The sequence below is a fragment of the Podarcis tiliguerta genome (genome assembly GCF_965153285.1).
Source record: "Podarcis tiliguerta genome assembly, chromosome: 1".
NCBI classification, from domain to species: domain Eukaryota; kingdom Metazoa; phylum Chordata; class Lepidosauria; order Squamata; family Lacertidae; genus Podarcis; species Podarcis tiliguerta.
The window spans coordinates 48,677,699-48,693,196 of record NC_139534.1 but is presented as its reverse complement, the minus strand read 5'-3'; the positions used below and the strand labels follow the sequence as shown (position 1 = coordinate 48,693,196).

Genomic DNA, 15,498 nt, shown 5'->3' with positions numbered 1-15,498 from the left:
TGTATATTGAAAGCATAGTCTGGATTGGGAATACTGTGAACATATAGTTCTAGTTTATATTATAGTGCTGCAGTGGAGGGATTTGGGCCTGATTGCTCTAAACGGCAGTTCCAGCCTCCTGACTACTATAGGCTGGTTTATTGTGATGGCTTATTGAGGGGAATTAGCTATAATGTCTGTTTGCACTCAAATCTGTCCAATGAATTTAGGTACAATAAGTGTTGTTGTTATTATTAGAAATACTCTGACATGGAACCATAAAGACAGCACAATGAATGGTGGATAATTGGGAAATGCCATAAAGGAGATAGAGATGACAGGTTTTCTTCTCAAGATAAATTTACTGATGCTAACCAGTGCCTTATATATACAGATACTATCACATCTCCATAATAATAAACAATGGGTAGCAAATTCAAGTCAGGAGTCATAGTCTTGTAAGAAGAGAAGGACATGGTTCTGATCAATGGAGAAATAAGGTTGTTCTTAAAAGTCAAGGCTTGTGGGTTCAACAAAATGAATCTTGCATCTGATTGACTGAAGCTTTATTACTGCTCAGTGTTATTAGTGAAGGTTTAATATTGCCTGGCAGTTAAAAGATGACACTTGCAGTCTCCCTGAGCCCAGATAATAAACATCCTGCATTTAATTCCTCTTCCTGGAAGCTAGTGTGAAGGTGAATCAAAGTGTTGTGATACAGTAATCGGGCAAGATTGAAGTGCTTGTAAACTGTGGCAGGTTGTATAGAAATTCATTCAAGTTTCCATGCTAAAGAAGAATTTGGTGTGATTCATACACACTGCAGAGTGTGTTGCATTGGTCCTCATGGCAGAATTTCTTTATTTTGTCCATAAAACAAATCCTAGTGTGTCCAGTGTCCTGTTTGTTCGGTGTCGTCCTGGGAATGCTTCTGAACCTCAGACACTAATATCAAAATTGAATAGCCATTCCTAGAAAGGCCTTACCTACTCTAGTGCCATCCAGTGACTATGAAGTACACAGGTAATGCTTCATCCCAGGAGAAATGTTTGACAAGGATATTGGCTGGATTGAATATTACATGATTCTCCCCCTCTCCCTACTTTTCTTTTGAACCCCTCTCCTGACCACTTTCCCCACATCTGGGATACAGAGTCAGAGACATTTGGCATCACACTGCCTATGCATTTCTCATTGAGCCCCCTCTCCATAATACTTAAAATATCCAGCTTTTCCAGGTTAAAAAAAATCCCAGAAAATCAGTAATGTGGGAAGAGGAGAGTAGCATGTCTGGGAAGAAGCAGGACAGAAACAATGCCCTAGAATGGATAATCAAGAGAGGATACATGGGATTAGTCAGAAAAGCTACAGGAACTGTGAGGGAGATGAAAGGCAGGTACATATATAATGGTCTGCTGAAGAAGTCACAATTAGAGGGGAGAAGATGCTAAGGTGTCAAACACAGCCCATGAAGGAAACAGCAGTGACCAATCAAAGTTAAGTGAGTCAGGTGTAATCAGGAGTGAGTAGCTAGAGCTTCAAATGAGAAGAGGGGTCTGAGGAGCTTTGGAGTTCTTGTTGCCTTAAAATTTCTCCTGGTCCTTTTCTAATATCGCACCATATTTTAGGTTCTGATGTGAACCCCTATATGTGTTTTGGCCAACAGTGGAAGGCTGAGGGTGAGGAAATGACCCTTTATAATTACCAAGAAGTAGGGCTGATTCTACCATTCAAAACTGAGACACCAAATCCTGTGCTGCAGTGCAACTTGCTTCTGGAGAACATACTGAATCTCAAGTGCCTTTGCTTACCTTGCTGTGCATATTTCTTCCTGTGTATGGTAGCTGGCAGCTGGGTCAAAAATTAATGCCACGTCTTGCTTAACCCTAGGTAAGCCACTTCCCATTCCCTGATGATAGTTTATTAATTTGTAGTTTGGTTCTCAAATTTAATCCATTCTAGGAATCCGTTCACCTCCCAAAACAGTTAAAAAACCAAAGTGAGGCTTGCAATTGGCTTCAGGAGATTCCTTCACTCAACTGGAAGCTGCAGAAGCCGCGTCGGATGTTTGGCTTCCGAAAAACGTTCGCAAACCAGAACACTTATTTCTGGGTTTGTGGGTTTCAGGAGTCGATTTGTCAGGGAGCCAAGCCTTTTGACTACCAAGGTACCACTGTATAATGAAAATATGTGCCTATCAGATAGAAATCATAGGATAGTGAAGAGTTGTAGCTCAACAATGCAGAAAGTCAGAGGTTCAATCTCTGGCATCTCTTAGTAGGGCTGGGAGAGAACCCTATTTGAAATCTGGGAGAACCACTGCCAGTCAGCCTAGCCTGTACATAGCTTGATGGATCAATGGTCTGACATGGTTATAAGGCAGCTTTCTATGTGTGATACTGAACATTCTTCACACAAGAGTGTGGCAAGTGAAAGCAAGTGGAAGTGTCACACAGAGAGACACCAAGTCTGGAGAACAGCTCTTGCTTTGTGCTCCAGGAGGTGCCTTGCAATCAGACCCCAAACAGATCTCCCGACTTGACTTTTATCAAGTCGACACATTTGCCCTCATGCACTTCAGAGGCAGGTGCTGCAAACCATGATTAGTTACTGGAGTCAGGAATGCTGTGCAGTGATCAAATGTCCTGTGACAGCACTTTTAGCAGTGTTTGAAATCAATAAATCTGAGTTGTGGGAGCATCACATTTTATTACTGTCCACAACATTGCTCCTGCTACAATAATTAATTGCCTGCAAGAACAGAATGAAACCACTTTTCAGGATTAGCCCCCCCCCCTGCTTTATATATGAAAAAGAATCATGGCATGAGGCGCTGGTCTTCCACACAAAATCATACAAAAGGCTCTCTTTATTAAATATACATTATTTACAGTTTAAGTCTTTCTTCTATACAACAAGAACCATAGAAAACAAAAAAGCTAAGGCTATTTTTTTAATCCCCATACAGTGTATTAAGACATGGTACATGGTCTACAAAACTGACTTGGACTGAGGCAACATCCTAGGGGATTTCTACCTTGAAAAGCAGACAGTGGGAAAAGAGTTAGTTGCATTTTGGTTTCATATACTTTAGTGTAACTGAAAGACTATTTTGCATGTGCTGTGTATTTTTAATGTGCTTTTTAGTGTGGCTTTGGACATTCGGCAATACAGAGGAAATGGGAAGCACAGCATCCTTAAGCTTCCTGTTCTCTGGGCACTTCTGTAGCATGCAAGATTCAACCTTCATATCTCATCCTGCCACAAGATAGGCAAACTGTCATTTTCTTGGAAATTTGCACATTTTGCAATCTGGAATATGAAGTTATGTGTTGGAAAATATATGAAGGAAAGCACAGGACAGGAAACATTAGGTGCTCCCTACTTTGTTGGCTTCACCTAATGCCCAAAGTGACTCTTCTTTTGCTGTTGTCTCAGATGGTGTTTGTTGTTCCTTCGTTGAAATCAGATACTTGGAAAACTAAAAACAAAATTTCAGAATTTGGGAATAGATTCAGAATTCAACATCAGTTTTACAAAAAAAAAAAGTAATCTAGACAAAGAAGACACTCCTGATGGCCCCAGTGCAGCAGATAATAGCAAAATGTAATGATATGGAAGATTTGCAACCACCAATCTGTTTTAGATAGATGTGTCAACAATTCAATAGGTTTAAGGTCTACGATAAGCACTTGACTAAGCTTGTAATTTTTTTTAGCTATGCTAGAAAAAATTGAGCCAGAAAAGAAAACTGGGTATCCTTCTTACTAGGAGTAGCTCAGGCATGTGAGAGCCAGATACAGATTTTAAAAAAACAACACCTAAACTGAGACAAGCAGTTGATTTTCAGCATCCAAATGCTTTGTTTCTGTGGTAGCAGATTCTGCAATATATGGATTCATTTCTGTTCTTATTAATGCAAACCTATAACAGGAATGGGGGAACCTGTGGTCCTTCCATATGTCTTTAGACTCTTAACTCCCATCTGCCACAGCCAGCATGGCCAGTAGTAAGAAATGATGGGAGCTGTAGTCCAGCAACAGTAGTCTACAGTTCAGGTTGGGTTCTCAGTTGGGACTGAGAAAATACACAAATTCATTCATAGATGTGACTACAAGATTACAAAAATTTCACTAGCTCTCCAGTCGCACGACTGGTTTGAGAGCTCCATTTATCTCAACAGCACTGCTGTTGGCATAAAGTTTCATGAGCTGATGCGTCTGACAAGTCTGCTCACCCTCTTGGTGCGGAGGCGTTGCAAGACAGCGGAGGCACCTCCAAAGTCCCCAACGAAGGTGGCTCAGGATCGATGCCCATTCTGGATGTGCGGTGGGGCCATAAGCTCGCATCAACTATCAGGAGCTGGACCAACCCTGAACCCAGGATTGACAAATGGGAGTGCAGGTTTGGATGTGGGCTGGGCAAGGGGGCAGAGCTGGCAGAGCAGGAGGGCTTCCCTTAGGTCCGTGCCTGGGCCATTTAAGCAGCCAGTCTCTGGGATCCTTACCTGGGAAAGTCTGAACATACACCACTGTACTTCCCACATAATGTGACACCTGAAATATTTTGCTTTCAGTAATTTTTGCATTCTGATTCAAATGGAGCCACGGAATAGCATGACTGTAGTTTTCCCTCTAGCTGGATCCCATGTGTCTCTGGTAATAGCTGGATTCCTTGATTTGTTAGTTTGCTGTAGATTCCTTTCGGTGTAACATGGGATATAAATAAAAAAGAAATGACCTGGGCTGCAAGTCTTGCACATATTTACTAGGAACTAAGTACCATTGAACTGAGCAGAACTTTTGGGGATTTTGTTACATATCCTGTGGAACTGCTAAGAACTCATGGATGCAATCTATGTTAGCACTAGGAAACTATCCATGTCAGCATATCTCTGGCTACCAGATATTGGGATCAAACATCATTCTCTGCTTGTAAGTTTCTAAGAGGCATCAGAGTGGCCACTCTTAAATACAAAATGCTAGTCTAGGTGGACTTTTATGTTCTTATTATCTTATTATAAAAATGGCCCTAGGACTCTCAAGTGCTTATAAGAATAACCTATATCAATGTACTTTTAGGAATGAGTCATGGAAATCTGTATTAGTTTCAAATCCTCAAGCTGCTTTCTCTGGTTTGATGCCTGTGAGATTTTAGGAATACCTTTAAACTGTAGCACGAAGAGATGTATCCAAACGTTACTGTCAATAAAAAACACAGATGTGTTTGGATTCATGGATCTCTAGCTCTGTCTCATACACACCCCAGCTATAGAGAGTTACAACATCAGCCCCAAGACAGTAACAAACACTTTGCCACAACAGTACCACCATTCTTATTTCGCACCGAGTACCCAAGAAGATCAGAGGCAACATGTGAGAATTCTGAATTTACATGCAACCTCTTAACTTATTCAAGGTTAAGTGATCAGCATACCCACATGACCAGCACCGTGACTATGTCAAATATTTTGAAACAGAACTCACAGCCTCTGTATAATACAGTGGTACCTCGGTTTACGAACTTTATCCATTCTGGAAGTCCATTCTTAAACTGAAACCATTCTTAAACCGAAGCACACTTTCCCTAATGAGGCCTCCTGCCGCCATTGCCTTTCCACCGTTCGGATTCCATTCTTAGACGGAGGTAAAGTTCTCAAACCAGGACACTACTTCCGGTTCTGCAGAGTTTATAAACCGAATCGTTCGTAAACAGAGCTGTTCTTAAACTGAGATACCAATGTATGTGGCACAAAGAGCTAGGTTATTTCCATGTTGGATTTATAAAGATTTCCACCCTGACTCAGTGATTCTTCAGTAAAGCCCAACAGTTGTTGATAGGAACTTTATATCTAGAATGCTGGACCAGCTTGTAGTTTTATTTCCTGACCTGCAAAGAGCTGCTAGGATGATAAGTGGGAATCTGTGTCTCTGTGGGCAGCTGCCTTGTGTGGCGAGTCACCAGGGATATGGGTTTACACAGCTCCCTTTCCATGAAAGGGTCCAGCTGAGAGTGGCTTCACCCATTGAGACTGGTTATTGGTTCTGGTTATTGGTTCTCCTTAGCAGGAAGGGATATAAAGGCTTCCTTTCCTGACTCTGCCAGCCCCATGACATCCCCTCTAAGCGCTGACCTCTGGCATGGTTCCTGGATCCCACTTGACAGTTGCAAGTGGCTCAGCCCACTTTCCCTTGCTGAAGACACTTCCATGCATTTGGGCGAGGACCTTGCTAGTCAAATTAATAGTGTATCTGCATCCTTAACCGTAGTTCACTGGGAAAATACTCTGCTATGCAATATTGGGTTGTTTTTCTTTTATGACAAAAGTTAACTTAAACTGTTTGGTTTTAGATTTTGACATATAATAAATAATTGTTTGGGGTCTGGGGAAGCTCTCCATTATAGAAGAGGACCTGAATAAAGATTAGTCTGCAGGGAACTTCAAGAGAGAAGCCCTGTAAAATGATCACTCTGCGGAGTCAATGTAATTTACAAATTACAGCTGTTTTTCAGGCAGTGTGCTCCTTTTTGTTTAATTCTCACTGCTTTGGGGCAGAATTCACAAAGAATCTATTTAGCCAAATGTTAAAATAATCTTGTCTTGATATCCCTTCTTCACAGTGATCAAGAGGAAAGGAAATAATTTAACCCTTCTGTCCCTGCTGTTTGAGGTGAATAGCAAACTGCGCCATTTTACTGAGATGGCAAGCTTTGAAAATAAACCTTATAGCTGCAAGACTAATGGGAATTTTGAAAGAAAGCAAGAACAATAGAAGTGACCCAGCTGACAATAATTTCCATAAATTTTTGTATAAGCACATTAATGGGAACTGGATCAAGCAACCTAAAGTCTCAAAAGAACCAGATACTTTACAGGGAACATAAGAAAAGTCCTGCTGTATTAGACCCAAGACCACATCTGAACTAGCATTGCATCCAGCATCCTCTTTTTCACAGTGGTCAACTAGATGCTCACAAACAATAGCATTTCCCCACTGTTGTCCCCTTGTGACTGGTAGTTAGATCCTATCAACTTACAGGCACCATGATGACAAACGCTGCATAGCCTTATCCTCTCTGAATTTGTCTCACTGCTCTTTAAAGCATCTATGTTGGTAGGCAATGGTTACAACCCGTGACAGCAAATTCCATAGTTTAACTATGCACTGTGTAAATAAGTATCTCTCTTTTATTTTTTATTTTTTGAATCTTTCAACATTCAACCTCAAGGGATAACACTAAGTTGTATTATTATTATGAGATGGGAAGAAAAACTCTCTCTAGCCTCTTTCTCCACACTATGCATAATTTTATGCATCTCTATCATATTCCCCCAAATTGGCTCTTTTTCCAGACTAAGACCTTTTCTCCAGGGAGTCTTGCTCTGCTGCTGCACCTGTTCCTGGTCCATTTTGAGGTATGACGGCCAGAATTATGCATAGCTTTCTAAGAATCGCAATACATTTTTATAATGGCATCATGGTTTTGGAAGTCCTATTTTTGATTCCTTTTCCTAATGCTTCCTGCATGACCTGCAGCATGAAGAAGATGTACACGTCCAAGTACCTCATAGATTTCTTATTATTTGTTAACTGGCAGCAAGGTCTGCAAATTGGTTCTGTTGAAAAGGACTGCATTGGAGGTGACATCAAGTGATTTAACTTCTGCCATTGGTTGTAAATCACAATCCCCATCTGTAGCCCGTCACTTGATGTCTTCAGCATCAATATTCATTTATGAACCAGGCTCTTGTTAAACTGAATAGATGTAGTTCAAAGAACATATATATAAGGGCCAATTTTGCCAGAGCTATGCTCAAATTTCATTTTTTTGACCGTTTGATGTGTAGGTGAGAAATATCCCTGCCAAAAAATTTTGTGTGTTGAGAAAAATTTATCCGAATATTTTGGAAGAAGATTGCTCCTTACCTTAACTTTATGAAGTGAGCATAAAGTTTGCTTTTTAAACTTAAACTTCCTGTTGTATGAACATATTGAAATGTTTTGAGAGGGATACCACATCAGGTTATGCCATGTTGCTTCCAAGGCATGCTGGGAAGTGTGGCTGGTGGGGAGTGGTGTTAGGCTCTCTCTGAGGCATCTCACCACCCTCAATTCTTGGCAAGACTCAGTGAGATAAATGGCAGTCCCTTTTCAAAAACTTCAGAGAAATCCCCCCTCATCAATGAAAACAGTGGAAAACAGACCTGATTTTTGAGTGGATTTTTGGGAAAGTGGGAAGGAAATTCAGTCTTACTGTACGGTTTACATTATTGTAGGATACATGGCTGGCCACTTAATTTTTTAGTCTAAATTGCAGCGGGGTCATCAGTTTGTATTGTGACTTATACCAATGTGAATGTGCCTGAACTCTGAGATCAGTTGCAGAGGCCCTTTTCTCTGGTTGGCTGTTAGGAGCTATGATGTTAGAAGGGGCATTTTCAATTGTATCCTCACAATCTTTCAGATTTCTCTCCTGAGAACTGTCTATGGCTCTTCCATTAGCAATTGTTATGCAGACCTTAAAACTTATGCTTAGCTCGGCTTTTCATTGAACTACAGTGTTTTCATGCTGGCTTGACTTTTTAACTGCTTTTTAACTTTTAAAAAATTGTTATAGATTCTCTAGGGAGGCTGTTTTAATTACTTTTTAAAATCTGACATATTGTATCACTTGAGATGTTGCTGTTAGCTGCCTTATGAAGGTTTACCCCGGAAAGCTGAGTATAAAAGCATAAAAGCAATAAATTAGAGCAAGTTTCTAGAGCTTGACTGTGCACCCGCATTGTGACAGGGAATGTCATTGTACTGTTTCCAAAATATGAGTTAAATTCACAAAACTAAAGGGTGAGTTTATGATGGTGACGTTGAAAACTCTCTTCGCCTTGAGCAAGCTCAAAAAAAAAGTTATATACTAACTGGCTATCTGGATCAGCCTACGTTCCTTTGAACAACTTCTGAGGTTCTTCAAATCATTTAAGTTAAGGAAAGCACCTCTGGCATGAAGACTGGTATGCACCAAGGAGATTCATGAGAAATGAATGGAGTTTCTACAAGGCATCCGACTAGTAATGGATGAGGGGTTGGGGTGGGGTGGCAGCACTCACCTGACCTTCCTACTGGTTGCTCATGCATACCACAATGGGGAGGGAGAGGGCCAAGTTAGAGCAAGGTTCATTGCTCCTTATATCCTCCTCCTTGGTATGTTGCAATGATGCAGGCAACTGGAGGTCAGGTGAGCATCACTGTTCCACCCTGCTGTCCACTACAGGGCAGAACCTTTGGTGCACAAGGACTTAATGTAGTTCACAACTCCTGTGTTGTGGTGTGATAGATGCTTGATGTGCTCAGTTCCTACACACACCCATTTTTGCAGGCAACAAAGCAAGAGTACCGCCAATGTGTGACTATTCATCTACACCACAGGCCTGAAGTAACAGCACTTAACATTTTAAGGCATCCGTTTGCAAGCTTCAATAGCTCTCTTGTGAACCAAAGGATTCTCTTAGAGAGGTTTGCTTGTTCTGGGTGGACAGCTTGATTCAGAAAGCATTTGAACTTAAATACGTAAAGGGGTTGTGGCCCAGGTATCTTTTAACAGCAGAGATGAGACTAGTGAGGGAAGATGAGAACATCATTTGGAGAGTCACAGGTTCTTCATTCCTGCCATACAGTTAAACATGATAAAAATTGTTCAACTAAACTAAAATTGTTTAATATCCTCATTCCTGATGTAAATGTTGATTTGCTTCACATATGAATGAGGGCCCAAGTCTCTTTCGTGTCAAACATATGAACTAGCAAGCCTGCAGGCATAAGGTGGAAGCAGATTTCAAACTGTCTCCAGTAACATTAGGATCATTTGTCTGTCTAGTGATACCAATGAACAAACAGGAGGTATACCACCCTTCAGTGAAATGGGCAACTGATCTATAGCCCAGCTAAGTGAAACCAGGGTTACTAAGATTTATACTGATTTAATTCTATTGATTTCAATAGGGCTAATTAAACTTGAATCCAAGTGCTTCTGCTTAACTGAGTTGTGTATTGGGCTGTAAGTGGCTTTCCTATACAAGAAAACCTGCAATTAACAACACAAAAAACACAATTTTATAGTGAGCAAATTAAGATAAGCAGGTATGAGGGGAAAACCTAGTTAAAATTTAAATATATGTGCATATAATCTCGTTCCCTTAGAAGCCAGGATTCAGTTCTGTTTGTAAAGGAAATGCAGTCAAATAGACAGTTAAGGACCCTAAAAGCTGATTTAATAGACTGCTGGAATGCTTATTTGGAAGGAAGACACTGTGTTCAATAGGGCTTACTTCCTAGTAAGTGTATGATTTGGGCCCAAGTTGTTCATTTGTTTTGGAACTCTTGGTAATTTCAAGGGTTCTTTAATCTTCAGACAGAGCAATCCAACTCTGTTTTGTGCCTGACTGGGGGTGGGTGGCTTAACTGGGTGGAAGTGTCCCTCCATCAGCCCTGTTGACCTATCAGCTGCTGCCTGAGGAGTGACACTGGTGTCTCTTTGATGGTACTGAGCATCCCCTTCTTTTCACTGAATGCCCAGGGGGATGGAAGCACCACTGGTGGAATCCCTGCTGGTAAAAGCCAGTGGAAAGCCTTGAAATGGTGTTTCCAGGGGCCAGAAAAGGGGCAGGGCTGTGCAGGCCCAGGATCCATTGGATCTCAAGGTGGTCCAGCTGCTGTCCTCAGGCTGCCCCCACCCCACTTGCACCCTGACAGCTGTGCGTGGCAAAACTGTGGATGTAGCAGCCCTGGCGCTTTAAGAGTCCAGTCAGACTTGGAGAGAAGATTGAATTGTTCCCCAAATCAAGTATACATGGAATGGGATGGCAATATGTTTCCACCCATTCACAAAGCAAGCAAACAAAAATTTGTCAATTAGAAACCGCAAACTCTGTGACTGAAATGGACAGAAAAAGTAGTATTCATGTACTCATGTCTCAATCCAGCAATGGAGATCTGCATACTTGAAGCAGCCTTCCATTCACATATCTGGTGTGGATGTCAACAGTCCTATTGACACTGGAGGATGCGTCTTTTGCTATTGTGTGGGAATGTGTGCTCTAACCAATTTTTGCCAAGACTAGCTTTTCCTAACTAGGGCACCAGTGGGTGCTGTTTTCCTAAGGCTAACAGGAGAGTGGGAACAGTTTTCACTGCTATCATGGTTGGGGATGGAAGGGGTTAAAGCTTCCCTCCTCATGTACTGCAGTTCCAGCAAAAATTGTCCCCTTGTCTTTTTTTTTATAAAAAAAACTTTACATGCTTTCTAATGACACTTCGCCCCCCCTTTCTTTCTTTTCCTCAAGTTTTTGTTTTTAACTGATAAAGCTTAATATTTTTGGCAAGAATGAGACCCCTGATTTCCTATATAGTGAAAAGCAGCCCATACCCTGCATAATGATTCAGCTTTGCTTTATTCCCCAAACCCTCTCTTTTCATCCCATTAGTGTATCTGCTTGGGGCTAAATTTGCTACACTTTAGGCTGACTTTTATATCGAGATGAAGAAAAGAATATGTAGTAGAGCAAAGTGGTGATTTATAACAGCTGTGTTGAGTAACGGGAAAATATGGCACAATAATTTATAGGGAGCAAAGTTATTGAAATAAAAATGTGAATTCCACTGCCTTGCCTTTCCCCTTTTCAGAATGCAATTAAACAGGTTACGAATGAATGGCTCCCTGTTAGCAAAATCATATAAAATAAGATGACTCGGCCAAAGAACAGTCAAAATAATGAGGAAAAATGTGGAGTCCTTAGACAGAGAAAAGGACTCATTAATTCCTGGATTTGTTTGGGTCGCTCTCCCTTTCCTTCCCTTCAAAAAATTACTCAGAATGCAATACGGAGAAGTTTTATTTGGGAGGGGGAGGAAACTGTTGTTGGAAAATCTCATTGGCAAGAGGGACACTTTAAAAAGGCATAAGTGCCTCTGTTGAGTGTCATCAGAACCACTCCTGTCATGCTAAAGAAACTTCTAATAATCAAAGATCAGAGAAACAAAAAGGATAAAGGTTGCTGCTTGTAAGGAGCTAATCACTAGGTTCAATTGAATGTGCTTTGTAAAGTTGAGTGGTTGGTGCACAGATCATTCAGCAGGATTAAGGCTGGAAAACTTCCTTTCTAATTATGGTCAAGGACAAAAGGGTGATTTTTCAGAACTCTGAGCATCAGGCCCAAATTGCCTTTCAGTTCTCCTCCTAGCATGAATCTATGAGTTCAGTGCATCTACTGTGAATTCCACCTCTCAGTATAAGTAAGGCATACTTAGAAGCCCTATTTGATCACTGCCATCTGCAACAAATTATTGGAAAGTTCATATGGCCATTGACCTAGGGTGTGATAAGAGTCCTAAGTCAGTGGATTCTATGTTTCACTTTTGGGAAGAACAATCTTTGCTGCTTAAACCATAGGGGGAATAATGGGAACTGAAGCACGTAATGTGAGGGAACCTGCCTGACTTGAAAGATCTGATTACCTAAAGAATGACAGCAGAACAGAAAGGGAAATGCATGCAGTTACAACATCACAATCATCGCTATAAGGAGACATTAATAGAATAAAGAGCTCAAATTCAGTGGTTCAGGGAGGGGTACAGTGCTGCTGAAGATGACAGCAGGGAGGGAGAGAAATTATCAATCAAATTAAAACATCAAATTAGAGTCTTTCTTGCCCATCCTGTGTAGAGTAATTTGGTCAAACTTGGACTGTGTGGCTTGGTTCTCATTAGAGCAGACCCAATGAACAAACCCACCTTCAGAGATTTACTATATCACAGGATACTGCAGATCCTCCTGGGCTATAATATATATCACTTACCCCAGATAAAACCCAAACTTTCCCAAAACCTTCAGGTGGAATACAAAATGCCTGCCTGCTCTCTATTGGAAATCTCATTAGTGATTGTTTCTATCCTATCACTGTTTCTTGGTTGTCATTCTTGAGATGTCAGTGGATGTAAGAGTGAATTGGGAGCAAAAGCACACAGCCCTACAGTTTTTCCTGTGGTGGAAAGGAACAGTCTTAATATGCCAACCTAAAATTCTACATTAATTGGAAGGAAAAAATGCAGACCAGTTTCCTGCATCATCTACTTTTTTGTTTCAAGCCCAGTCTTTTGCTTAATTTCATACAGAATTGGCTTTAAGTGAATAGATACAAAGTAATGGTTGATCCCACTACTTTTAATGCTTTGCCACTAGATTATGACTAAGTATCAATTCTAAACAGCATCGCTAAGATTTTTGTTCCTGTCAGGGTTTATGGGGCGCCCTAACCTAAAAACTGCTCGTTTTCATGCTTCACCTAGTGTTATATTCCCATAGAAGGTACTGATTTTAGCCAACCCTATGTGATGGAAGTTGCAGTTGAAGCATAAGCTTTGGAGTAAGTTGTGCCAAAAAAATAAAATGTAATTGTAAAGTTTTTCAGGGGGTGAGGGGGGGCTGCTATGATAGAAACAAGGATTTAGAGGGTTTCCATCTTTTTTGAAAGTTTTGCCACCACTCCAAGTGGTAAGGTATCTGCAATAAGCAGCAGCCTGGCACCATTCCTCATTGCAAACAAAAAAGTACATTAGGTATAACTATGTCATAAAGTGCATATGAAGAGCCCTGTTGGATCAGAACAAAGGACTATATAATTCAGCATCTTGTCTCCCATAGTGGCCAACCAGATGCCCATGGGAAGCCCATGAGCAAGTTATGAACGCAATAGTCTTCTCTAGCTTGCCATCCCCAACAACTAGTATTCAGAGCATGATGCCCCATTGTTAGCATGATGCTCTATGAATATGTCTAACCCACTTTTAAAGCCAGTCAAGTGGGCAGCCATCACTACAACTTACGTTTGTCACTTCCATAGTTTAACTATGTACAGATAAAATAGTACTACTTATTGTATGTACTGAATCTCCCACCATTCAGCTTCATTGGTTGACCCCAGGTCCTAGTACTATGAGGGAGGGAATTTTTTTTTTAGGGGGAGGGAGAGAAAATGGCCAACTGCCTTGAGGCAGTTTTATAGATTATTTCTGTAAAAAAGAAAGTCTGGAATCCTCTGGCATCTAGTCACTATCATGGTAAGACACTCCACAACTACAAATATTAGGTTTTTTTTCTACTGCCCAAAGATTGCAAAAATCTGTAGAGGCCATTTTCTCTCTTCCCCCTGACAGTGACAAAATTCACTGGGCATAATACTTGGCCCAGGAATTATTTTTGTAATTGTTCATTGCTGTTGTTTAATCAAGGTTGGTACCTTAAAAATGAGAATATTGAAGTCAAAAAGTTACAATAAAATAATAACAGGGATGCAAAGGTAGGGTTAAAAGATATGGAGGAGGGGCAAAATCATTCCAGATCCTCAGCTTGCAAAATCGACACAGCACCACCAACATGAAACAGAATTATTATGCCAATTTGCAAAAGACAGGAGGACTTGTCTCCTTTTAAACACACAATTAAAGATATGAGATAATTTGGTCTTAGTCTTTCCCACTACCTTGTTGCAATAGCCGTGATGCTACATAGTTAGCTTGTACACTTTACCTCTAGTATATATCGCTCAGGTCCGACATGAGATGGCAAGTTAAATGGGTCCAGAAAACAACATTTCAGAAATCCAGGAAACAAACAGTCAACCATGCATGTTATGTGGAACTTAGGTAGAATGTATAGTTGCTTGAACTGTTAGGCGTTAACTGTGGTGGGTTTCACAAAGAGAGTGAGGCACACTGCCATTGCTGCCAATCTCCTCTGTGCAAAGTGGGTTCTTTCCAAAAGGGTGGGGAAATTCAAAAGAAATGGATGGGTAAGAAAATAATAATAATAACCATCATAATCAAAGAAATGCCAAAGTGTAACATGGAGCTGGAGAGTCTGTCAGATGAAATATTCTCGTTTGCACTCGCTCACTGTGTTCTGCAAGTCAACATCAGTCTTAAAAGAACTGTCAAGGTGCTCTGGATATTCCTTTTCCTTTGTCTGGCTGCTCCGATGTGTCTGTTTGTGCTGGTAAAGGAATCTGCTCATAATAGCCACAATGCAAAAGATGATGAAGATCACAACTGCTATAACACCTGAGGAAGAGGGGAAAGAAGCACAATCAATAAAGGGAGAAGCAGCAGCGGCTAGTGCTTCTTGGGGCTGGCACTGCAGAAAACAAGCAGGCCAACAGTAATTGGAACGAGAGCTAATGACAGGCAGAGCCAACCAATTCCAGGTTCATCCTCTTCCCTATTGAGCTGAACAAGGACAAGAGCAAAACTGAGCTGGAGTAGAAGGAAGCTGACTGTCAGGGCCACCCTTTGACTGGTAAGAAGGCAGGCAGGTGAGGGATGGGTGGTGACAGACTGAAATCAAAGGAACCAGCCTCCACTGAGGAAAAGCAGAGTGCTGTAGTTGTTCAACAACACAGAGATCAGTCAGGAGCAAGTCACAGCACACTGCAAAGCTCATGGAGGTTTTCAAACTCCAGATTTTGCTTAT

General features: G+C 41.0%; 1 protein-coding gene and 1 long non-coding RNA gene across 3 annotated transcripts in view; both read right to left on the bottom strand.

Moving 5' to 3' along the window:
• Positions 1-2,818: 2,818 nt before the first annotated feature.
• Positions 2,819-15,498, bottom strand: part of LOC310673250 — a 611,626-nt gene continuing 598,946 nt past the window's right edge. Inside the window, exon 2 of the long non-coding RNA XR_014508943.1 lies at positions 2,819-5,591. This is a non-coding gene — a long non-coding RNA (uncharacterized lncRNA). The remainder of the gene's footprint in view (positions 5,592-15,498) is intronic.
• The window catches only part of CNTNAP5 (contactin associated protein family member 5), a 298,496-nt gene continuing 285,816 nt past the window's right edge, over positions 2,819-15,498 (bottom strand). For both annotated transcript variants that reach the window (XR_014508745.1, XM_083430378.1), the window contains exon 24: positions 2,819-15,089. Coding sequence is in view for 1 of the 2 variants with exons in the window: in XM_083430378.1 (XP_083286504.1) it covers positions 14,893-15,089 (197 nt within the window). In the remaining variant the exon portion in view is untranslated. The remainder of the gene's footprint in view (positions 15,090-15,498) is intronic.